Raw genomic sequence first — 26,071 nt, 5'->3', positions numbered from 1 at the left:
GGAATATTGCTGAAAGCGGCGTAAAATTAAATTCACTCATTTATATCTACAAGCTTTATGAAATCCTTGCATGTGATATCATTATGTATTAAGGGCAACTGCTTGTCACAAGAAACATAAAATATTGCAGTAATTAATGTTCAGTAGATACAACTGAATTTCTATTTTTATGATCAAACGTTAGAGTTTCCATTGACTTCTGAGCAAATGTCCACTGGACATTGATTGTAAAAGTCACTCTTGGTAGTTGAGACCCGTGAAGATCCGGGGTAGAATAGGTCTTCAGCAACCCATGTGCTTGCCATAAAAAAGGCGACTATCTTGTCGTAAGAGGCGACTAACGGGATCGGGTGGTCAGTTTCGCTGACTTGGTTGACACATGTCATCGGTTCCCAATTGCGCAGATCGATGCTCATGCTGTTGATCACTGGATTGTCTGGTCCAGACTCGATTATTTACAGACCGCCGCCATATAGCTGGAACATTGCTGAGTGCGGCGTAAAAATTAAACTCACTCACTCACTCTTGGTAGTTGATAGTCAGTGTCTCCTTGTTTCACACATTCTGGTATGTCCGTATCTTCTCATAAGTGTTGGGGACGTCAGCAGCTGCTCTCTGTAGGGATTCGTAATCATTTCTGTCCACTGGTACTTCGTACTCGTCGCCTCCACCTACATAGACACATATAGTCAGTTTTCATTGCCACTCCGACACATTTATCTTTGAAAGGACAGCGAGGTATTACGGAACATATGAAGACACATTTATAAGTGAATGAGTGAGTGAGTGAGTGGGTTGGGTGAGTGAGTGAGTGAGTGAGTGAGTGTGTGGTTGAGTGAGTGAGTGAGAGAGTAGGTTGGGTGAGTGAGTGAGTGTGTGGGTTGGTTGAGTGAGTGAGTGTGTGGATGTGTAGGTGAATGAGTGAGTGAGTGAGTGAGTGAGTGAGTGAGTGAGCGATGCCACTGTTAGGAACATTCCGCTTGTCACAACGGCATCTAAAACATCTATCCTAAACAAGGACTAAGCAGAGACTGAAAGCTAAGCACTGCACAATTGGACACATCAGCGTCTAACCACTCAATCCTCTGCAGTCATGTCTTATATAGGGAGCCGTTTTACTCTCTTATTTCACCATTTAGCTTTCCTCAGTCGGAAACGTCTATAGTAATCTTTTACGTTGACCAACGCTCACCTTGTCTTTGGATTTCGGCAGGTGCGATCACTGTGGACTGAGGAGACTGTATGCTGTAATGGTTGAGAGGGAATATGTGTAATGGCGACAAAATTAGGACGCGTTCAAACTCTTCAAGAAACTAGTTTCAATTTGTGAAATAGCATAAATGATTCACATTTTAATGAAATATTTATGAAGGCTTCAAAACATTCATTGTAGAAAAATGCACCTACTTGGACATTACTGACGCATCTGTTCATTATTTAAACCTGATCATTTGTATTATTGTATCCAACTGATGTTCATATATTGCTGACATTTAAAATCAGCTGCATATATATTAAAGGTATTTTACTAACAAACTAGTTTTAATTACCGAAATTTCATAAATCATTCATATTTTAGTTTCGTAGTTATAAATGGCTCAAAGCATTAATTGTAAAAGGTACACCTACTTGGACATTACTGGCACATTTGTATTTCTGGCTTTCTTGACTCCTGAAAAAATTGAAATGTTTCATTAATACTATGAGCAAGAAATTATCAAAAGTACGAAGAAGGATGGCTGATGTAGACTGTCGCCAGGCGTTTACAAACGTCGCTGTCATACACAAACTACGAGTAGACCACACTCAGGAGATGATCGTTATGTATAACACCAGTTTTTCATCTGTCAGTGAGTGAACTGAGGCTACAACTGCCACCAAGTTGTCTTCCCTGATGAGTGCAGCTTCTGCCTGGAGTATAAAATCCCGAGACACCCCCGTGTACTGTATCATGCTGCCATGTATTGAGAAACTAATGACCGCTAATGATCTGTGGAGGACTTAAACATCATCGTATTCTGCTGTCTCAACATGTTATCAACTGTGGAAGTCATTGCATCAAGTGTCAACTTACATACTATTTTTTTATGTATATGTCAAAATGAGATCCATTGTAATTCTCAGAACCTGAAAGAATGGTCCATTTCCTACAGATTTCGTCATTTTTCATTTCTTGACGCACTGGAACTTGCAATAAACTATATTTGTTTGTATTTACTTTGAAATAAAAGTTTAAATAAAAAAAACCATTTGTTTCATACTTACCTATGCAGTCTGCTATTTCGTCCCTGAAGAGGTACGCCACATACAGCAAGACGCCATCCACAACCAGCATTATACACACACCTATAACCACTCCTGCTTCTGTGGTGCTGTGATTTGAAATATTGTGCATTCCTTAAAATGTGTAACAATTACTAACAAACCTACTTATGTTTCTTGAATATGAAATTTACCTCGTCTGTGTACACAGTAGCTCAATTGCATTACAAACTTGTCTTTTTATCACGTTAAATTTATTAAGAAACGTTAACAATTCAGGAATGTGCTATATTTTTTAACTCTTTAAGTACCAATCGTTGAGTACACCCTAACAATGATGACTACATCACAAATGTCATATATAAGGACAAATATATGACGTTTGTACAATATCGCAAAATGAGGAGAAATATATTATCAGTATAATGCTATTAACCCTGTTAAAATACGACAAAGAGCTGAGGCTATTCTGTATAGGAGGAACAACCGAGTTTGTTTCAATGCGGCGTAAAATAATATTATCTTTCTGTGGGAAGAATGTTAAAAAGATTTGAACCCACAACTGCGGATCCTGTCATGTCTAACTGACTTCATTTATGAGTTTTAGGTAAGCTACAAATAGTCAATATATCGGTCCATAAACACTCTTGTGTAAGAACTAAAGGATAAGCATCTCACCCTCTTTATAGAACATTTGGAAATGTTCTGGTCGCATATACCCTTGCCCCTCAACGTGACCTAGTTGGTAGTAACGCCTTACAAGAGTGACGTCATTATAGAAATCACTAAAACTAAAAGTGATCGAGGGATGGGAGACTGGGAGTTACATGTAACTGTGCACTGTTTACACTGATCTTTCTTAATTCGTTCTGTCACTGCCGAGACCCAGTCTTAATTACTTTACTTTACATACCCAAGTTCTGTGACATTTACCGTCCTTATATATCTGTGTGATAGGGGTACAGCCGGATGATACTTCACACATAGGTCTGATGAACATTACATGGGATAACGGGGTGAGTGAGTTTAATTTTACGCCACTTCTAGCAATATTCCAGCAATATCACGGCGGGGGGACACCAGAAATGGGCATCACACATTGTACTGGAATAAACAGACGTTTTCTGAATGCACTAACAACTGACGGAGATAATACAGTACAACCAGAAATTATTGAGAATTTAAAGATTGTAAATGTGAATATTAGCAGAACATAACTCCAGATTCAAAGACAGGTGAACAGTTAGTATTTTGTCAAGTCACCATGGGCAGCAATGCAGGCTTCAATGCGGCGGGGCATACTACTGATCAAAAAAAAAGATAGAAAGTCGTGGTCCATGCTGTCCCAATATCGGACCACCTCTTCTTTCATTTCAGCAATATTTGTCAGATTTTTCGTATTGACACTTTCCTTCATAAGTCCCCAAACATTTTCTGGATGTAGGTCAGGATTATAGCTTGGCCAATCTAAAAATGTCATATTTTGGGTCCGAAACAAGGCCTGTGAATGCTTTGAACGATGTTTTGGATCGTTGTCCTGTTAGAAAATCCAAAACTTTCCTTAGAACACGTGAGCAGATGGAAGTAAATGTCCCTCGAGAATATCTGTGTACCGTTCACTGTTCATATTCCCTTCAAATACACAGAGGAGCGTTGTCCCTAACACAGATATGCCACCCCAAACGTTAAATTTCGGACTGTACTTTGGGCGCTGATACAAAGGTTTTTCAGTTTGTTTGGTCCAGACTTTCAGTGTATTAGGAAACAGCCACACAGAACTTTCATCTGAGAAAATCACATTATCCCAGTTAAAATTTCTATGCTGTAAGCACCAGTTCAACCTTCACTCCTTTTGTTCAGGTTTCATGATCGGTGATGGAATTCCTCGACTTTTCTGCCAACCCATTGCATGCAGCTCAGTTCTAATTGTCTCCTGACATACAGCCACAGGTTCTGTATTAATCATATCCAGCCTTAAGTTTTCTAAAGTCCTTCGTTTGTTTTTAGAAACAAGAATACCAAGCCGCCTCCTGTCACCGACAGTCAATTTTCTGGGCCTACCTGCGCCTCCCTGGTGCTCAATGCCATATCCATTTGCAATATGTTTCAACAAACGATAAACAGTGGACAAAGGGATGCCTGTTCTACTTGAAATCACTTTAGCTGATCTGACGTCCTTGTTATAATACTCTAAAATCAGCTTCCTCTTCTCTAAATCATCCATACTGAGGAAGTGTCGTCTGCTAGCAAGTAAAAAAAGGGGGATAGCTCTTCACAAACTTATGAAAAAGGATTAACGGAGTTGTCTCTCTTGAATGAAACCAAGCACTTGATAGCTGGTCAAGGTTGTTTATACTAGAAATCCAATTAAACCTATTCCTTAATTCTCAATAATTTCTGGTCATACTATATATATAAGTAGAGTTGAGATCAGGGCCCTTATTCCCGAAACGTTCGAAGCCCTAAGAATTCTTAACTTTGATCGTAGCCAATGTGTTAGGAATGGGCTTAAGAGGTTTGTAAGGCTACGAACGTTCCGAGAATAGCTACCCATGATATTAATGCTCAAACCATGACACTGTATTTTACCCGAAACAACAATCAAGAACAGAGCGAAGGACACGACAGAAGAATGACGTTAAAGAGGAAAAAATTCAGTCCGAATGTATATGGCCACCGTTGGCTGAAATATGTTCCAGGGCAACTGCTTCAGCATCACATGTGGGGTACATGTGTAAGCAGTCATACCAGCGTTATCTATGCAATCAGGATAATTAAAGGTCACTTGCAACGCAAAACACAACTTTGCAGATTCTGATACCTTTCGGTATGGCCTTACAGTAACAAATTATCAAAATTCAAGTCCTGCTTTGTACTTGGACGCACGCAGTAGTTCACCATCCCAGTATTTGTTGATTGGATCGAACGCAAATGCAGAAAAAATGAGCATGTATTTACAAAACCCAACATCTCTATATACACACACAATGAGCCCTTAGCGTATCGGCAAATGAACCACCCAATGAAAGACTTCGTTACACTTGAGTGCACACCCACCCGCTCTGACTAGGTTCTGCCTCCCGGGTGCTTCGTTTCGAGGGAAGAAAACCCGAGTACAAAATATTGCACTTTTGATTTGCGATTGTACGCTTTTAAATTTGTTTATTTGTTTCTTCATAATCAGCAATGTATATTAAATGTCGTGAAAAAGTGATAATTGTGTTTTAATTATGTTTGTGTTTTTGGTTGCATGTGACCTTTAAGTAAATTCCGCTGCTTTCGACTCGTGAAGGTCCTGGTTAGAACTGATCTTCAGTAACCCATGCTTGTCGTAAGAGGCGACTAACGGGATCGGGTGGTCAGACTTGCTGACTTGGTTGACACATGTCATCGGTCCCCAATTGCGCAGATCGATGCTCGGGCTGTTGATTCATGGATTGTCTGGTCCAGAATCGATTATTTAAAGACCGCCGCCATATAACTGGAATATTGCTGAGTGCGTTGTAAAACTATACTAACTCACTCCGTTGCTTTATTTTACATTTTTGTAACACTCACCACCTGCGGACGTATCGGGCGGTGCTGGCGATGTTTGACCTGGAAACAAGGTCCTTCGTTTTAATTGGTGTACCGACAACATGCATGATGTACACATATGCATTCTTCTGTACAGCACACTGACAATAGAGAATTGATCAATGCAACAAAATAGTACCACTGGCCTGCACACACAAGTGGAACATCTGATATTTGAAAAGCAGACTCAATTGAGGATCTGCAAGAATGAATATACCCACACAAGCAAATTATTTTACAGTACATTATTGCCTTTCTGCTTATTCATGAACCAGTTTGGATACTGGGCCCCCGTTAAAACACTGTACGACTTGATGCCGATTGCGAATTTATGTTTGTTACATGATACATATCTCACAAATAGATGTGTATCTTCATTTGCGAAGATAATTTACACCAATACAATGGCAGCTTTACAATGAAAAGAGTGTTTGTTTGAAAACTAGGTTTCTCTGGCAGCATGGTGTCTGTTCTTACTTCCAGAGAGGAGGGTAATGAAGATCAGAAGACAAAGAAGATCACACGGGTTCATTCTTCTTTCTAGCAGGTGCGACTTTCTGATCCTGAAACATGTATATGTATGGCGTTAGTTATGGAAACCCTCTTGGTAATGGTTATATTTTAAGTTGAGATCAAACAATTCCTGTGGTTTAGTTGCAGTAAAGATTTGCCACATTGAAACAACTTGTCTATTATCAAGCCATTACATAGTACGAAAATGTGTACCATTTCTTATACATTCATATACACATCTTTGGTTTCGTATATAACTTACTTGCATGATCAATAACTTACGAAATATGAAACACATGTCCATCTCGTTTCACCCCAGTGACGTTAGACATAGCATATAGAACAAAAATACTTTTTCCATTACCTATAACATATTTATGTGAATTTACTAAAGATATGATCGATCTGGAGATAACTGAATTCAGTACATAACATATGACTAACAAATCCTAAATGAAATTAATGATTTAAATGTTGCATGTCTGAACATTGGTACGGTGTATGAACTGACACAAACAATAAACGTACGGTAAAACTAGAAGTGTAACATGTTCCTTTATCAATGAAAGCAATTGCTTTAGATGGAATCCATCTGCACTAAGATTTACAGTATTTGCAAAGCTTAGCAACATATTTATCTGGAGAATTACTCTTAGCATCCATGAACAAACTAAACTGCATGTGCACGCGATGGTGTAAAAGAACATGCTACGGCCGTTACAATAATCGGAATGAAACTGACTTTAATGAAACTAAATTTACAAACTAAGCAAATAATATTTTGGAAAACTGTAGTTAGTGTCAGTGGACATGGTCAGTTAAGTTTACACATCAGCTACTGGCGTACAGGTACCACGCTGTGCTGATTACAGGTGTGTAAGACAACACAAAACAAAGGGAGAGTTCATCACACAGTTTCCAGTCACTGATCATCACAAGTGTAGACAACATCGGTTGATGCATACTACTTTTTATGTTCCTGATGTCCATATTTGTACAGATTTCATGTTGTCATATTGATTCATCTACCATTACATATAGATACAAAGGTAACCATCTTTCTTTTAAAACAGTAGACTAACATGCCACAACTGTGCTCGGAAGTATAATATTCACACTTGTATGTGTCGTCTTACCCACCATTCAGAATCCTGCCCTGATCAATTTACTTCCTTGATGATTACATTACCTTACTCAACAGGTGACATTTCCGCTTGACAACGGTACAAGAATCTCTATAGACACGTTGCACCTACGAAATATATGAAGCTGGTATCCATAATGTTTGTTCTATAGTGCATGTCCCTACTTCTAAAATGTCACTCGAAGAAGATTTTATTACCTATAACATCTACATGTTACACCAGATGCAATGTCTGAGTAAAAGATACCTACGGTCATACATGTACACAGAGTCGGAAGGGGAAGGTTTACTGGAGGCAATAAGCCTATCGCCTAACTGTAGAGCGATGGTAAGGGTGTGTGTACTGTTCATGTTAATGATAACATAGACACCAATACGAAGTATTCCCACATTGTCTTTACAGCTATCAAAACCATGGCTCTTGAAAATGTACACACATACCTGTAGTAGTAGATATACTGGGGGTACGAGATCACTTTTCAAGAAAGGTCGCTGTAAAGCTTTATTTCACAAATAAAGCTTTTGTCAGGCGCTTAGATCTCGCCCCCATCTTATATACTACTTTTGAATCCCCAGTTAACTTCCCGGCCACACGTGACACTATTGTGCCACGCGTGTCAATATGACCGTGATCCTGATCACGTAGCACTATCGTGATAGCTCTATGTCATGTTGACCTTGATGAAACAGTTTAATGTGAATCGCGTATGATCTCTTTGGTGTTCGTAATGAAGTCTTGCTGGGCTTTTCGTACCCCCTGTTCTTTGTACTTTATTTTCTCGTCTTCGCTGATAGCAGACTTACGAGACTTGGACCGGTTTTCTTGTTTCATTTTACGGTACTTGTTGAGTTCAGAGAGGATTGAACGAAGAAATTCCTCCTCTGAGATCTTACTGTCAGTGAGTGCCGTGGAAATACGCACACTTACCGTGTTCAGCTTTGCTTCGGCTACAACCCTGATCTCATCGTGTTTCAATGCCTTACGATGCAGTCTGCGTAATGCAAACTTTATCACCAACCCTGCCAACCCTACCATCCCAGCTGTTATTTCAATGCCTAGCACTATAGGTGCGGCCATGATGGTGGCTAACAACCCAACACCTGCCGCCCCTAGTCCCATGCTGGTTGCCATAAGGGCAGTATCAGTCCCGTCCATGATATTGACAGCTCTGTGGAACTTCTTATATAGTGCTTTCCGCGTGTCACGGTCTTGTTCTAGTTGGCGTTTTACCTCACATAACTGTCTCAAGTGGAATCCGTCTACGGTTTCCAGGGTCTTCGCTACTTCCTCCACGACTGGGTACAGCCTCATCCTGTGTGCATATAATATATTCTGAAAAAGATGTTTAAATCGTGCGACATTTAATTCTTGAACAGTGTATTTGAGGCTTATAAGGTTTAGATCACCGTACAGGGAAATAGATGAGAGGCTAATAACTCTGCATCCAAACGAACATCATGGGGGCATCTTACTGAGGGGACTATAGAACCCGTTGAGGGATCCGGTTGTATGATGATACGGCAACGTTGGTCCTGCCTATGACGCCCCAGGGTATTGTCACCCCGGGTAAAAGTTGTCGTTCTGTATCATCAAGAACCACCCCAAGGCAGACTTCTATGGCGAGTGTGGAACCTGGTTTCACAGTCATAACGCCCAACTGGGAATCGGGGACGTCAAACCTTAACTCGTCATTAAAACCTAAAGCAACTAACATGTTACTCGTGTGATCCTGTGTTAGCTGAGTACTTATCCTATACTTCAGAACGAAAACCCCAAGCAAGATGCCGTTGTTCCTAATTTCGGAGACCTCCCCTATCTTTGTTTAACGAGATATAAGGTGCGGTGAGGGTTATGTTGATCAACCATTTGGGCTCTATAAAGTCGGGTGGCGGATGCGACCGCCAGTACACACCATTGTGTAAGCGCAGGACGTACAAGCCGTCCAAGCCGGGCAGATCGAATCCTTTTATGCCTCCTAGGTCCCCGAGTGTGATGTTGGGTCGATGTTCGGCCATTGCCGCCCTCGTATACACGTTGTCTTTCTAGCGAGGGGCATACAAGGCGTCTTCCTCACTGGGCAGATCGAATTCCTCCGTGTCTCCTAGATCGTTAAGTGTGGCGTTGGGCCGATGCCGATTGGACATTGCTATAATACTATTACGAGATAGTTTCCAATTGTTCTCTGATAATTTCTCAGGGGGTGCACTTCACCCCCATGAAGAGTATGTTGTCGGGTAGGAAGATCTTGGTGAGTGATATCGTGTCTTCCATGGCCACAGTGACCCCCTGCATATCGCATCTTCCACGGCCACAGTGACCCCCTGCAGACTGGTTTTGGAGTCGACACCCACCCGCACGTAAACAGTGCAAACTTCATACTGGTGCCGTTTCACCCACCGGAGTTTGATTTCCTTCACGATTTCGACTTCATCCCACGATGGTTCCCCTAGGTAGACTTGGATGACCAGTGTGGAGTTCGCCGGCAGGCTCTCCAGGATGTTGACCACCCCTTCGAATTCAGACACCACTTGCAATGACACGTTTTGCATCCCGGGCTTGCTCGATAGCATGTGGGCTGTAGCACTCGAGACTGGGCTGATGACTACGCTACGTCTCCGAGCCGGGACGTAAGCCACGAGCAGGGTTCCGTTATTCACGACTTTGTTTAGGTTGTTGTCTTTGTTCTCCTTGAACACATAGGTGGAGCCGGGCCTAATGTTGAGAAACCAGTCGACTTTAACGGCCACCACACCCACTTGTTATCGTCGGTGAAGACGAGGGTATACTGCTTGTTTCGGGCGACGGTCGTGCTATCAACATGTTCTAAGTCGAACAGTTTGCCTCCGAACGATTGGGATACCCGTCCATCTATCATCACCGATGTGGACTAGGTCGAATTGAGTGTTGACGGCTGCTCCTGAGGCATCTACTATGTCACCTAGGGTTCTACCGATGGAGGGGACTTCAACGCGTTTGTAAATGTTGTTTTTTTCAGTTGCAAGGCGTACAATTTGCGCTAGTCATTTCATGTGCAGTGTTATGCTGAGGTATCCTATATTCACAGGATTATGCTTTATATCTAACACCGATATTATCAGCTTAGGGATGTTGGAAGGGTGGCTACCTTGAATGTTGTCTGTCGTGCTCAACTGACTGAGATGAATGCACAGCTCTCGGTACGGTACTGGGTCGGTAACTTCGTGCCTGTGACAGTAGTTTTATCGGGTTTTATCTCGTCCGCCGACATCCCGAGTGTCCTCGCCAATGGCTGACCGAGCCTCGAGGGATTTATTCTGTTGTTGGTTAACACCACTGTGCCGTTTGAGTCGTTCATCTTGAGTTTGGCCCCCAAGGGCTCGAAGACCTCATTGCTTAGCGAGCACTTGCTGTAGTAACCGTCGGTTATCTGGTTGCGGGCGCCACTGACGAACAGCTTATTATTGCTGGCGTTGATGTTGGTCCATCACGGCAGGTAGGTGATATCGCAGAGTGTGACTTGTTGACCCGATGTGTTATCGATCGCATGCATCAGCTGATCGGCCTCACCGCTCATTATTCCTGGAAGTGTTACGTACATGTTAGAGTATATACCCATTATATAATACTTTCAAAATGTACAAGCCTGGAGTGTTTTACCGTAAGATGGACATAGACTTCACGAATATGAAGATCGTGGTCGCTGATGAGTTGTATTTTGTCACCCAGTTTATGGATGTATTTGCCAGGTATAGGTTTTCGGTGACTAACGCTAAGGTAGTCCATGCTTGGTTCAACAACCTGATGCATACGAGTCGACATGCCTAAGGAAGGCGACAATATCCTAAAATTCGACAACCACAAGAACCAGATGTCCGTGCCTTATGTCATCTATGCCGACTTCCAAGCCTTGGTCAAACACGTTGAGGCTGCTGGGGGGTACCCCAGGCACACTAAAAACACAGGAGCACGAGGCCTCTGGGTTTGGATACGTGGTCGTCCGGTGTGATGGGGAAACGAAAGCTCCCGTAGTGTACAGGGGTCCCGACGCGGCTGAAAAGTTTCTAAAGTGTTTGCAGGAGGAAGAGAAAGCTCTCAGGAATGCGCTGCGTACAGTCGCTCCCATGCGTATGACTCAAGCCGACTGGCTAGCTCACGGCTGCAGCACTCACTGCCACGTGTGTGATAAACCGCTGAACGGCGATTCGGTGAGAAATCACTGCCATGTCACCGGTAAGTATAAAGGCGCCGCTCACAACGCGTGCAACCTCAAGCTCAGAATCACCCCCAAGACAATAAACATCCCCGTGGTCTTCACAACTTGATCACTTGATCATGCAGGCCATCGCGAAAGTCGACGGCAACCTGACGTGCATCCCCAACAACATGGAGAGATACATCTCCTTCAGCTTGAATGGTCTGAGGTTCATCGACTCGGTTCAGTTCCTCCTGTCATAACTCGACAGTCTGGTCAAGGCCAACGATACCTTCCCCATCACAGACCGATACACTGATGCTGAGACTCGACACCTGCTGATGAGGAAGGGCGTGTACTCCTACGAGTACATGAATGGCTGGGCCAAGTTCGCCGAGACCCGACTGCCTCCTATCACCCGATTTTACAGCAACCTGACCGACTTGACAATCACTCAAGACGATTACTCGCATGCGATTAACGTATGGAATAAACTGGGCTGTAAGAATCTGGGTGACTACCACGACCTGTACTTGAGAACAGATGTACTCCTGCTAGCCAACGTGTTCGAGACGTTTAGGCGGACGTCTTTTAAGCAGTATCAACTCGACCCCGCATGGTACTACACCAGCCCAGGTCTATCTTGGGATGCCTTGCTGGAGAAAACCGGAGTTAAGCTGGAATTGCTCACCGATTATGACATGCACCTGTTCATTGAGAAAGACTTGCCAGGTTGGATCTCCATGGCTACCAAACGGTACGCGAAAGCAAATAATCAATACATGAAGGGCTACGACTCGAGCAAGCCAACCAATCACATCCTGTACCTCGATGCCAACAACGGCTGGGCCATGAGCCAGTATCTGCCTACAGGGGGATTCGAATGGGCATCGCCCAAGATCAATGTTATGAGCATCGCGCCGGATTCGAACAAAGGCTATATCCTCAAAGTGGACTTGGAATACCCCAAGGCATTGCACACATCACACAACAGCTACCTCCTGGCCCCCGAACGTATGAGGGTTAACCTGGACTGGATGTCTGAGTACCAACATAACTTGTGCCCAACTTAATGTATCAGATCAAGTACATCGTTCACTATCACAACCTACAGCTGTACCTGTCGTTGGGTATGGGGCTGACCAAAATACACAGGGTGTTCGTGTTCAACCAGAGCCCCTGGATGAAGCCCTATATCAGAATGAACACGGACCTGCGAAAGCTGGCCACCAGTGACTTTGAGAAAACCTCTACAAGCTCATGAACGACTCGGTGTTTGGTAAGACAATGGAGAACCTGAGGAAACGCATGACTGTGAAGCTGGTTCGGGCGAAAGAGGAAGCTCAGGAAACTGATAGCCAGCCCGGCATTCAACTGGAGCAAGATATTCACCGACGACCTGGTGGCCCTACACATGAAGAAAAGCCACATCAAATTCAACCGGCCTGTTTACGTGGGGATTAGCATCCTTGATTTATCCAAACACCTGATGTACGACTTTTAGTACAATGAGCTCAAGAAACAGTACGGCGACAGGTGTGAAGTGCTGTACACGGACACTGATTCCCTGCTGATGGAGATTCGAACCCAGGACGTGTACGAGGACATGAAGAAACGCCTCGATTTGTACGACACCAGCAACTACCCCAAGGACCATGCCATACACAGCACGGTAAATAAAAAGTTCCGCGGTAAGATGAAGGACGAGTGTGCTGGCACGCCCATAGCTGAGTACATAGGCTTGAGGCCCAAGATGTACTCCATGTGAAACAACACATCAAACACGCCAGATTCAAGGAAGCCCTGTTCAAGACCCGCACCTTCAGGCATAAAATGAACACGCTTAGAAGCGACGGGCAAAGGATAAACGGACTGACTATAAACAAGACGTCCCGATGGACACAAAGCGTTGGATAGCCATCGATGGTATCAACAAGTACGCGTACGGGCATGAGAAAATTGAACCAAGAACATAGGTGTATATATAAATACGATACCCTGTCGGGGCGACATGTCACAGAACCAGAATCCAGCTAGGGTCCATGCAGGTAGCAAAAGTCCCCATGGCCCCTAGTATGGTGATCTACCTTCAGTTGTTGGCAATCTATAGCCTATCTTTATATTGTGTTGTCCCCTATAGTTAAAATGTTTTAGATTCAATTACTAGTTTTACATATATATCTGTGATACTCCAGTTGCTTTACTGTCCTTTGTCGGCAGGTGTTTATAATATCTATATATATATATATATATATTGTTTTTCAATATCAAATATTCTGGTCACGATATGGCTGAAATATTGCTGATGTGACGTTAAATATTACCTCACTCACTCACTCACGGAACCAGAGTTTGAGGCTAATTACTACAGCCCGCATGGGTACTGGAAAGGAGCTAGCGCCGTACATAAGCTGGCTAAAATGGCGCGAGTACCCCTGGACGAGGCCAAAGCGTGGCTTGAAAAACAAGCCCTGTGGCAGATCTATTTACCGGCACCACGCTACGTGCCTAGAAGGAAATTTGGCATTACCGCACTCAATAGCATTCACCAGGCCGACCTCCTGTTCCTACCCCACGACAGGAGGTACAAGTATGCCCTATCTGTCGTGGACGTGGCCAGCCGCTTCAGGGAAGCCGGACCGTTGACCGCAAAAGATTCGGCCCAGGTAGCCCGCGGATTCGAACGCATATACCAGCGCAGTCCGCTGGCGTGGCCAACAGAGCTGCAAGTCGACCCCGGGCGGGAGTTCATGGGTGCCGTGTCACACCTGCTAGACAAACACAGCGTCCAGGTCAGGCGTGGCACGGCCGGAGCCCATCACAGCCTAGCCATAGTTGAGAGATTCAATAGGACTTTGTCCGAGCGCTTATTCAGGCATCAGTATGCGAGAGAGATGGCAAACCCGGGAAAACGATCGACGGAATGGGTAGCGCGGCTACCTCAAGTGGTGTTGGCTATCAACCACAAAACCACTCGGCTCACTGGCAAGAAACCAGCCGACGCTATCAAACTGAAATCAGTAGTGGCTGAGTCGGCTGCACCAATGTGTGGGAAGGAGAAACAGATACCCGATAGTGCCCCGTGAGGTACCTCTACCAGCTGGGGCAACATGAAGGGGACACTCGGAAACGAGCCACCGATCCGATATGGTCAGTCAAAACTTGTACTACTTGAGAGATGGGCCAGGGAGAGGTTTTGTTAGAGAGGAATTATTGATCATACCATACAGCACAATGTTACCCCCCAAGCAAAATATTTAACACTTACCTTACCAAGTAATCCCAATAGTATCCTGTCAACACGACATAGAACTATCATGATAGCGCCACGTGATCAGGATCACAGTCATAGTGACAGGCGTGGCACAATAGTGTCACGTGTGGCCGGGAAGTTAACTGATACAAAAGTAGTATATACGATTGGGGCGAGATCTAAGCGCCTGAAAAAAGCTTTATTGGTGAAATAAAGCTTTACAACGACCTTTCTTGAAAAGTGATCTCGTACCCCCAGTATATCTACTACTCCTGGACATGAAGTAAAACGCCATTAGAAATCCGACCGGTGCAAAATACTTCCTTGTTGAATGCACAAGCTATGGGAGTGTGTGAGGCGTGTTGTAAATATATTTATAGTTCATTGTTAGGTTTCTGGATGAACAGACACACCAACATGATACTGGGTCAACAGTATAAAGGAGATGTAAGTCGTGATGACATTGTTGATGTAGCGGTAGGTATGGGGAAATTAGGAACAGACTATTGTACTTCCTGATTTTGATTTACAAGCAAATAGATAATTAGTTGCACCACTGTCGACAATATCATAGCTACTTTTTTTCGTAAAATATTATGGTATCGTTGCTGTGATAACGCTATGTGAAATTGGAGAACAACTATAATCAACAGTTGCAGGTCAATGGTCAGCATGTGAACAGTGCGAACTATCATACTCCAAGGTTTGGTGAGACCAATTTGAATCTCTTCACAGGTATTCACTGTAATATCACCGGGTTTAGGGAGACCAACTTGAATGTCTTCACAGGTATTCACTGTAATATCCCCAGGTTTAGTGAGACCAACTTGAACGTCTTCACAGGTATTCACTGTCTTACCCCCCGTTTTAGTCAGACCAACTTGAATGTCTTCACAGGTATTCACTGCAATATCCCCAGGTTAAGTGAGACCAACTTCAATGTCTTCACAGGTATTCACTGCAATATCCTCAGGTTTAGTGAGACCAATTTCAATGTCTTCACTGTATTATCCCTAGGTTGAGTGAGACCAACTTGAATGTCTTCACAGGTATTCACTGTCATACCCCCAGGTTTAGGGAGACCAACTTGAATGTCTTCACAGGTATTCACTGTATTATCCCCATGTTTAGTGAGACCAACTTGAATGTCTTCACAGGTATTCACTGTCATATCCTCAGGTTAAGTGAGACCAAGTATTATATGTATTCACTGTAATATGCCCAGGTTTAGTGAGACCAATTTCAATGTCTTCACAGGCATTCACTGTAATATCTCAAGGTTTAGTGAGCCCACCTTGAATGTCTTCAAAGGTATTCACTGTAATATCCCCAGGTTTAAAGAGACCAACTTAAATGTCCTCACAGGTATTCACTGTAATATCCCCAGGTTTAGTGAGACCAATTTCAATGTCTTCACAGGTATTCACTGTAATATCCCCAGGTTTAGTGAGACCAACTTCAATGTCTTCACAGGTATTCACTATCATATCACCGGGTTTAGGGAGACCAACTTGAATGTCTTCACAGGTATTCACTGTCATATCCCCAGGTTAAGTGAGACCAACATAAATGTCTTCACAGGTATTCACTGCAATATCCCCAGGTTTAGTGAGACCAACTTAAATGTCTTCACAGGTATTCACTGTAATATCCCCAGGTTTAGTGAGACCAATTTCAATGTCTTCACAGGTATTCACTGTAATATCCCCAAGTTTAGTGAGCCCATCTTGAATGTCTTCACAGGTATTCACTGTAATATCCCCAGGTTTAATGAGACCAACTTAAATGTCCTCACAGGTATTCACTGTAATATCCCCAGGTTTAGTGAGACCAACTTGAATGTCTTCACAGGTATTCACTGTAATATGCCCAGGTTAAGTGAGACCAACTTGAATGTCTTCACAGGTATTCACTTTCTTACCCCCCGTTTTAGTGAGACCAATTTGAATGTCTTCACAGGTATTCACTGTCATATCACCGGGTTTAGGGAGACCAACTTGAATGTCTTCACAGGTATTCACTGTCATATCCCCAGGTTAGGTGAGACCAACTTAAATGTCTTCACAGGTATTCACTGCAATATCCCCAGGTTTAGTGAGACCAACTTAAATGTCTTCACAGGTATTCACTGTAATATCCCCAGGTTTAGTGAGACCAATTTCAATGTCTTCACAGGTATTCACTGTAATATCTCCAGGTTTAGTGAGACCAACTTGCATGTCTTCACAGGTATTCACTGTAATATCTCAAGGTTTAGTGAGACCTACTTGAATGTTTTCACGTGTATTCACTGTAATATTCCCAGGTTTAGTGAGACCAACTTGAATGTTTTCACAGGTATTCACTGTAATATCCCCAGGTTTAGTGAGACCAACTTGAATGTCTTCACAGGTATTCACTGTAATGTCCCCAGGTTTAGTGAGACCTACTTGAATCTTCACAGTTTAAGTCGCATTACCGTTTCACAAACGTTTAGTGACTTAACGTTGTGTAATAGTCTATGTGCGACGTTTTGACAACGTATGTATGTCATGTTGAGACGTATCGCCGTTGTATCATGACGTTACCAATGAACAACAATCCGACAACGTTGAGATAACTGTGTGTGTTAGCTCGGGAACCGTCAAAGTTAGCAGCATTTTTTTCAGCTTTCAACAACGGCCTGTAAAACATCTAACCTAAAGACTAATCCGTGCCTTAAAACAGAAAACAGATCCTGTCACTGAGACACATCTAACCACTCAATCCTCTTAAGTCATAGCTTACACCCAGCATGGGTCATAGGGAGCCTCAAGCTTTTCCTCTCTTAAATCACAGTCAGTAGTTTAACCTTCCTCAGTAGGAAAAGTGTATAACAATGATTTACTTTGACAAACTCTGTTCTTGTGTGTTGATTTCAACAGGTGTTATCACTATAGCAGGTGTCTGCATGCTGTAATGGTTGAGACAGAATCTGTGTTATGCCTACACGTAAGTACATGTTGAAATTCTCCTCCAACAAACTAACTATTTTTAGTTGTGATGTTAATTGAGACATATCAGATTTTTATTGTTATCAGGTGAAAGTGTTTTATGTAGTTATACAAGTATGCAAATAAAAGTATAAAAACGAGAAGGCTGTGGCGAATAAGAGTACTCCCCCTTTGATAGTGAACGTAACCTCAGCAATGTCGCATTCAAGCACACTGCGTACACCTAATTACACGCACTCAATAGGTATAGCTCCGGTCGATGGGAGAACACTGAACGTAGACTGGTACACAAGTACAGATCCCCAATGTGCAGAGATCTCCAAAACAATCTTCCGATGACGACAACCACCAAACGATAAAGATGACGTCACACGCTCAAATATTTTATGCTTGCAAGACTTAAAATCATCCACATTTACATGGTAACATCATTGTTTTAGAGTGTTTAATTAATTTTCTGTGATCTTACCTAGTTTGCATCACCACTATTGCCTTGATGACGCAAAGATGTGGCAGGAACGTTTTTGTGGAGGTCACCTTGAGGATGAGTAGTGATTAGGAAGCCAAATGACGTCACTCATTCATAAACGCTGTGTCGTGTATTATTGCGCAGCTACGATGAGAAAAATATGGAACATGAATCTATTCGACCATAAAATGGTGCGATTTAATGGTGTGTAAGAAACAGAATACTTAACGAGTGTCTGTCAGATGACATTTATCTTACAACTTTTTGTTTCAAAACGTATTTAAATGGCTAACGCTCGTAAAATACGTTTTGAAACAACTCCTTCTAAGATAAATGGTATCTGACATACACTCGTTAAGTAATCTATATTTGTGTATTTGTGATATTGAATATATTTTATTGTATGCAACCAGTTAAATATGGTTATGACCTATTTGTTATTGTACATAACCAATTTACTAGGATGGACGATTTTTACCTGTTCATTTATGACATTTCAAATGTTGCATGGTGATATTCTTGTGGATTTGTGGTTCCTGTATTCAGCTGCCCATTCTTATAATAAAGTGCCCTCACCCCTACAAGCAGCGTGCCCTCACCCCTACCGACAGCTTGCCCTCGCCCCTACAATCAGCATGCACTCACCCCTACAAGCAGCGTGCCCTCACCCCTACAAACAGCGTGCCCTCACCCCCACCAGCAGCATGCCCTCACCCCTACAAGCAGCGTGCCCTCACCCCCACCAGCAGCGTGCCCTCACCCCTACAAGCAGCGTGCCCTCACCCCCACCAGCAGCGTGCCCTCACCCCTACAAGCAGCGTGCCCTCACCCCTACAAGCAGCATGCCCTCACCTCTACAAGCAGCGTGCCCTCACCCCCACCAGCAGCATGCCCTCACCCCTACAAGCAGCGTGTCCTCACCCCTACAAGCAGCGTGCCCTCACCCCTACAATCAGCGCGTCCTCACCCCTACCAGCAGCGTGCCCTCACCCCTACAATCAGCGTGTCTGTTTTTAATCGCTGGTTACAGTAAAATATCATAAATAATTCACATATTAGTTACGTATGGATGCTTCAAAACATTAATTGATGGAAGATGCACCTATTTAGACATTACTGGCACGTCTGAATTTCTTGGCTCCTGGAACGATGACGCAAATGACGCATTTGAATAATACTATGATCAAGAGAAATGTCAAAAACAAGGGTGGCTACAGGGTGGCTACAGGGTGGCTACAGGGCGGCATATTCATTAGACCAGTTTTCATAGACAAACTATAAGAGAGATCCTGCATTATTGGCACGCTTAATGAAATTATGTTTCAAGATGTCCATACCGGTAACGCACGTGCAGCGTAATTCTTCATATATCATCTGATATTCCATCACAAGGGATAACTATTTCAAATCATGAACTATGAAGTATCTCTTTAATAATATAAGCTCTCATTGTGTTGTCATTTATAGTTAAACAATTTAGATTTAATTACTAGTTTTAAATTCATTTCTCTAATAACGTAGTTGTTTTATTGTCAGACAGGTAAGTATAATATCTAACTTTGCTTTTATTCATTTATAAATTTACAACTTTCTTAAACACGATATGGCTGAAATACTGCCGATGTGACTTTAAGTTTTAACTCACTCACTCTTATATTATCTTATATATGCTTGCTCACAAACCAAACTGAAAGAGAGTAGTAACTCTGACATACAAAGCCTTTCACGTGCTGTCGGAGGTCACGTGGCTCACGACTGTAAAAATACTGTCCTGGGGATCTTGATTTCTTTGGCTATGTTCCTGGTACATCACTCAACCCCATTTACTACTACGCATAATTGCATGTTTTGTTTCAGCAACGATGTAAAGATGAATATTTCCAAGAGTGGAGCAATGAATTATCCATATCAAACTCTCTTAAATGTTATTCTATGAGTAAACAGGACTACTATCCTGAGCAATATTTATCTATCAATAATGCCGGTCTACGGAGATGCCTGACAAAGCTGCGTTGTAATATGCATGGTTTCAATATGAATTTCTATAGATATTATAAAAAATCAGGCACATCTTGTTCTTATTGTAAAACACAGATAGCAGATGAACATCATGTTATTCTGGTATGCCCAGCTTCAAACGATTTGCGCATCAAATACATTCCAGCCTATTATTATTACCACTCAAGTATGTATACCCCGATTTACCTTTTCACCAATGTTAAGGTATTTAACCTTTGTACATGTATTTTCATTGAAATGGTGTTTAAACTAAGAAATTATGTAAATGATATATGTTAAATTCAAAAGAATTTTGCTTGTGGCGCAGTATGTATGTTCACTCATAGTTTTCACATGTTGTACTGCTGGCCTCATTTGGCCATCTATACGGAATAAATGATGATGAATGATGATGATAATTGCATATTTCTGCAGTTTCACCCCAAAAGAAAATATCACCTATTTCATTGGTGGCATTTGGTGTTCAAGACGTAAATAGCGCGATGATGAAGCTATTGAATACAATGTTACTAAACCGTCCGATTTACCATTTATTGCCAAATGACCAGTAGCCACGCCTGTAAACAGAAATATGTTGACAAACAGACACAGCCATGTACGAGCATGTTGGGAACGTTAGTTGATAATAGCTCTCAAGGAAGGCATTGAATCAAATGACGTGGAATGAAATGAAGTGGAATCAATGAATGAATGCATGAAAATTATTTCCTCCAGATAGGCCCGAAGATCCTTAAAACATCATACTCATGTAAATTAATAATTACGTAACAGAATACTCAAAACAGACACACACACACACACACACACACAAATATATATAGATTGTAGGAACATTTTCCCCTGTATATACAACTATTAACAGTAAGATAGTAAAATATCATGTTACTTCATCAATTTGGTTGAGATATAGAAATAATGCTAGAATGTCATGCTCTTCCATCACCTCTATTTTGACATACAATACAGCATCAAGATTATCGATTACAGCTGAAAAAAATGCATCTCTTTGTCTCCCTCCCCACATATCCACAGTACCACAGCACAAGTACATACCCACAGTTTAGGATGATATGGTTATAGTTAACATTAGCAAAGGTATTACATTGTGTACATTGTTTTGATATTTTGCTTCTGGATCCAGTCCTTATTACATACTGCCATTCTTCTCTCAATTCTGGATATAATAATGCCATGTTGTTTAACACATGAGGTGAAAGTGCTGTCCTTCCATAACTCTAAACATGACATGATAAAATGAGATCATATCATTTTGGAAGTATCATTTGCAAATAGATTCATTTGTTTATACAATCATATCGTTTCACTAAGTACATTTCTGCTTATGAAATTAACACATTTTTTAAATTTTATAATTGGTGGCTGCAGTGAAGCATATCTTTGGACAGGAGAACATTTCTGTTGCGAGTCTCGAGAACTGGGGATCCTACTGCATACCCATGATGCGTTAATCTGGACAGTTTCTGTCGGGTAACCGAGGTTTCATTGTACAGCAGTTCAATTACACACTTTAATATAACACAACACACGGTTGAGTGAGTTCATAAAGAGCTGTCATGAAGGTATCCGCTGTAAATACAATTACAACCCTGTAAATCCAATTACAGGGAGCTTATAAATACTAGCGTGAACCCATTACTCAGATTGTCTACACCTCATAGTGCAAGAAAGACACAGAGCGTCACAAGGTAAGATCTCCATCACCGCACCTGTTTGTTATAGAGGGTACGGGTGGCTGAGAGTTCTGCAGTATTGCGTTCCTTATGCTTAAGTGGTGGTGGGAAGCTCATGGTTAAAGCTTTCATCGTCTTGCAAGACCCGGGTATGATTACCCGCATAAATACAATGTGTGAAGCTCGGTTCTGGTGTCCCCCGCCGTGATATTGCTGAAGTATTGCTCAGATCTGCGTAAAACCATAGCAACTCACTCATTAAGTTTATGCTATTTACTCATGATCCAGACCCGTGAAGGTCCGGGTTCGAATTGATCTTCAGTAACCAATGCTTGTCGTGAGAGGCGAACGGGATCGGGTGGTCAGGCTCGCTGACTTGGTTGACACATGTCATCGGTTCCAAATTGCGCAGATCCATGCTCATGTTGTTGATCACTGGATTGTGTGGTCCAGACTCGATTATATACAGACCGCCGCCGCCATATTGCTGGGTTATTGCTGAGTGCGGCGTAAAATTAAACTCACTCACTCACTCGTTACTTATGATCTGTACTGTGTCAGGACCATGCACATGTTTGTTGGTTTCAGCAACGTGCTTACTGGATGAGTTAGTGAGTGAGTTTGGTTTTACGCCGCTTTTAGCAATATTCCAGCAATATAACGGCGGGGAACACCAGAAATGAGCTTCACACATTGTATTTATGCGGGTAATCATATCCGGGTCTTGCAAGACGAGCGAAAGCTTTAACCATCAGGCTACCCCAAAGCCCTGTTACTGGATGATCCCACTGGGGTCTCCTCTGTCAAAAGCACACCATATTCTCCACCATTTTCATTACCAGTTTCATTGTTGCAGTTGACAGAATGAAGATCGCCGTTGTTGTGTTACTGGCGCTGGTGGTGAGCGCTGTCACGGATGGAGCATCAGTCTATAATAACGACGAAGCGGTGAGTGTCGATGCTCAAAGAAACATCCTCACTGATCATGTCAAGGAGACTACGTCATCATATTTTTTTACTGTTTACTCCTTTACTAATATATAATTTCAATGGTTATTTAGAGAATAACACACACACACACACACACACACACACACACACAAAAAAAAGCTATGAGTAGTTTTGCTTTCATATTTTTTTAATGTGAAACTGGTGAGTTTGATGATAATGATTATTGATATGTAAAATATACGCATATATTTCTCTTGAATACGCCCTTAACGTTATTGACATTAAAGGATGTCGTTAAGTCGGGATTGGCGTTTCATTGTAAACTTGATATGAGGTCAAGGGACAAAGTCACAAGGTTACTGACATTAAATGGTGTCTTGCTATTGCGAAGATCGATGCTCAGTGTGTAAAAAGCGGGCTTTAATGTTGCTGAGTGAATATACGGCGTCATACAGCTGAAATATTGTTGATTATCCTGATAAACTTTTTACGCTAAATCACATATTCTTGCTCACAGTAGTTGTGCTACAACGTTGCATTGCCTCAGGTTTGTTTCTGCTGCAGATGTTCGGGGACCGACAGGCGTTGTTAGAGAGCATCCTACAAATGGGTGAGCTAGTTTATACTTGTAGAGTCCTTTCATAAGCACACCAATAGATCATAGTTTAACAGCGGGACATCTTCCGAGCTGACTAAACAAGGATGTGTGGTTACAAAATCTGATGTGCAAATGTTCATGCTGTTAAGCAATCGTTTGTCTTGTACAGACAAAGCTTTATGTCCTATCTTCAACAATGCTCACCTGAAGTGTTTGCCATTTCTCTTATAGTTGAGATGGTCGAAACATCCGGAAATAGTACGTAAGTATGAGTTTCTTGCCATGTTTTTAATCCAAGTCCTTTTGAATGTAGAAGATATAACGTATGAACCGAGTCAGCACTTTCATTTTCCTCCCTAAAAAGCAATAATTGATGGCATTCGAGGAAAGAATTGTATCTTCGAAGAAAGATTTAATGAATAAATCAAAATATTGCCCTTTCGTACGAAAGGATACATTGATTTTGCCATAATTACACATTGTCATGATTTTGTTTGGACAACGAAATACGCCGATAGCAGGTGGGAATTGATTTATTCGAGATGAATGTGAAAATCGGAGGACATATTTCCTTTTTGGGTTAGGTTTCTTTCGATACCGTTACTCTCTTCACAAAGACATAATAAGACATAGAAAGGATTATGGTGCACATATCTCATCACTACTAGTTCAACATAATAAGGGTCGAATTAATAATTACGTAACAGAATACTCAAAACAGACACACACACACACACACACACACAAATATATATAGATTGTAGGAACATTTTCCCCTGTATATACAACTATTAACAGTAAGATAGTAAAATATCATGTTACTTCATCAATTTGGTTGAGATATAGAAATAATGCTAGAATGTCATGCTCTTCCATCACCTCTATTTTGACATACAATACAGCATCAAGATTATCGATTACAGCTGAAAAAAATGCATCTCTTTGTCTCCCTCCCCACATATCCACAGTACCACAGCACAAGTACATACCCACAGTTTAGGATGATATGGTTATAGTTAACATTAGCAAAGGTATTACATTGTGTACATTGTTTTGATATTTTGCTTCTGGATCCAGTCCTTATTACATACCGCCATTCTTCTCTCAATTCTGGATATAATAATGCCATGTTGTTTAACACATGAGGTGAAAGTGCTGTCCTTCCATAACTCTAAACATGACATGATAAAATGAGATCATATCATTTTGGAAGTATCATTTGCAAATAGATTCATTTGTTTATACAATCATATCGTTTCACTAAGTACATTTCTGCTTATGAAATTAACACATTTTTAAATTTTATAATTGGTGGCTGCAGTGAAGCATATCTTTGGACAGGAGAACATTTCTGTTGCGAGTCTCGAGAACTGGGGATCCTACTGCATACCCATGATGCGTTAATCTGGACAGTTTCTGTCGGGTAACCGAGGTTTCATTGTACAGCAGTTCAATTACACACTTTAATATAACACAACACACGGTTGAGTGAGTTCATAAAGAGCTGTCATGAAGGTATCCGCTGTAAATACAATTACAACCCTGTAAATCCAATTACAGGGAGCTTATAAATACTAGCGTGAACCCATTACTCAGATTGTCTACACCTCATAGTGCAAGAAAGACACAGAGCGTCACAAGGTAAGATCTCCATCACCGCACCTGTTTGTTATAGAGGGTACGGGTGGCTGAGAGTTCTGCAGTATTGCGTTCCTTATGCTTAAGTGGTGGTGGGAAGCTCATGGTTAAAGCTTTCATCGTCTTGCAAGACCCGGGTATGATTACCCGCATAAATACAATGTGTGAAGCTCGGTTCTGGTGTCCCCCGCCGTGATATTGCTGAAGTATTGCTCAGATCTGCGTAAAACCATAGCAACTCACTCATTAAGTTTATGCTATTTACTCATGATCCAGACCCGTGAAGGTCCGGGTTCGAATTGATCTTCAGTAACCAATGCTTGTCGTGAGAGGCGAACGGGATCGGGTGGTCAGGCTCGCTGACTTGGTTGACACATGTCATCGGTTCCAAATTGCGCAGATCCATGCTCATGTTGTTGATCACTGGATTGTGTGGTCCAGACTCGATTATATACAGACCGCCGCCGCCATATTGCTGGGTTATTGCTGAGTGCGGCGTAAAATTAAACTCACTCACTCACTCGTTACTTATGATCTGTACTGTGTCAGGACCATGCACATGTTTGTTGGTTTCAGCAACGTGCTTACTGGATGAGTTAGTGAGTGAGTTTGGTTTTACGCCGCTTTTAGCAATATTCCAGCAATATAACGGCGGGGAACACCAGAAATGAGCTTCACACATTGTATTTATGCGGGTAATCATATCCGGGTCTTGCAAGACGAGCGAAAGCTTTAACCATCAGGCTACCCCAAAGCCCTGTTACTGGATGATCCCACTGGGGTCTCCTCTGTCAAAAGCACACCATATTCTCC

General features: G+C 42.1%; 1 protein-coding gene across 1 annotated transcript in view; it reads right to left on the bottom strand.

Annotated features, from left to right (window-relative positions):
- Positions 1-15,273, bottom strand: part of LOC124256784 — a 126,900-nt gene extending 111,627 nt beyond the window's left edge. Inside the window, exons 1-2 of the mRNA XM_046690744.1 lie at positions 15,198-15,273; positions 6,316-6,406 (exon numbers count right to left, since the gene is read on the bottom strand). Of these exons, the coding sequence (XP_046546700.1) occupies positions 6,316-6,406; positions 15,198-15,215 (109 nt within the window). The 5' untranslated portion in view covers positions 15,216-15,273. The remainder of the gene's footprint in view (positions 1-6,315; positions 6,407-15,197) is intronic.
- Positions 15,274-26,071: the final 10,798 nt, after the last annotated feature.

This window comes from Haliotis rubra, unplaced genomic scaffold (genome assembly GCF_003918875.1).
Source record: "Haliotis rubra isolate DU_JTF1 unplaced genomic scaffold, ASM391887v1 Scf64, whole genome shotgun sequence".
Taxonomy (NCBI): Eukaryota; Metazoa; Mollusca; class Gastropoda; order Lepetellida; family Haliotidae; genus Haliotis; species Haliotis rubra.
Note: the sequence above shows the minus strand (reverse complement) of the source record. Positions and strands in the feature narration are given on the sequence as shown.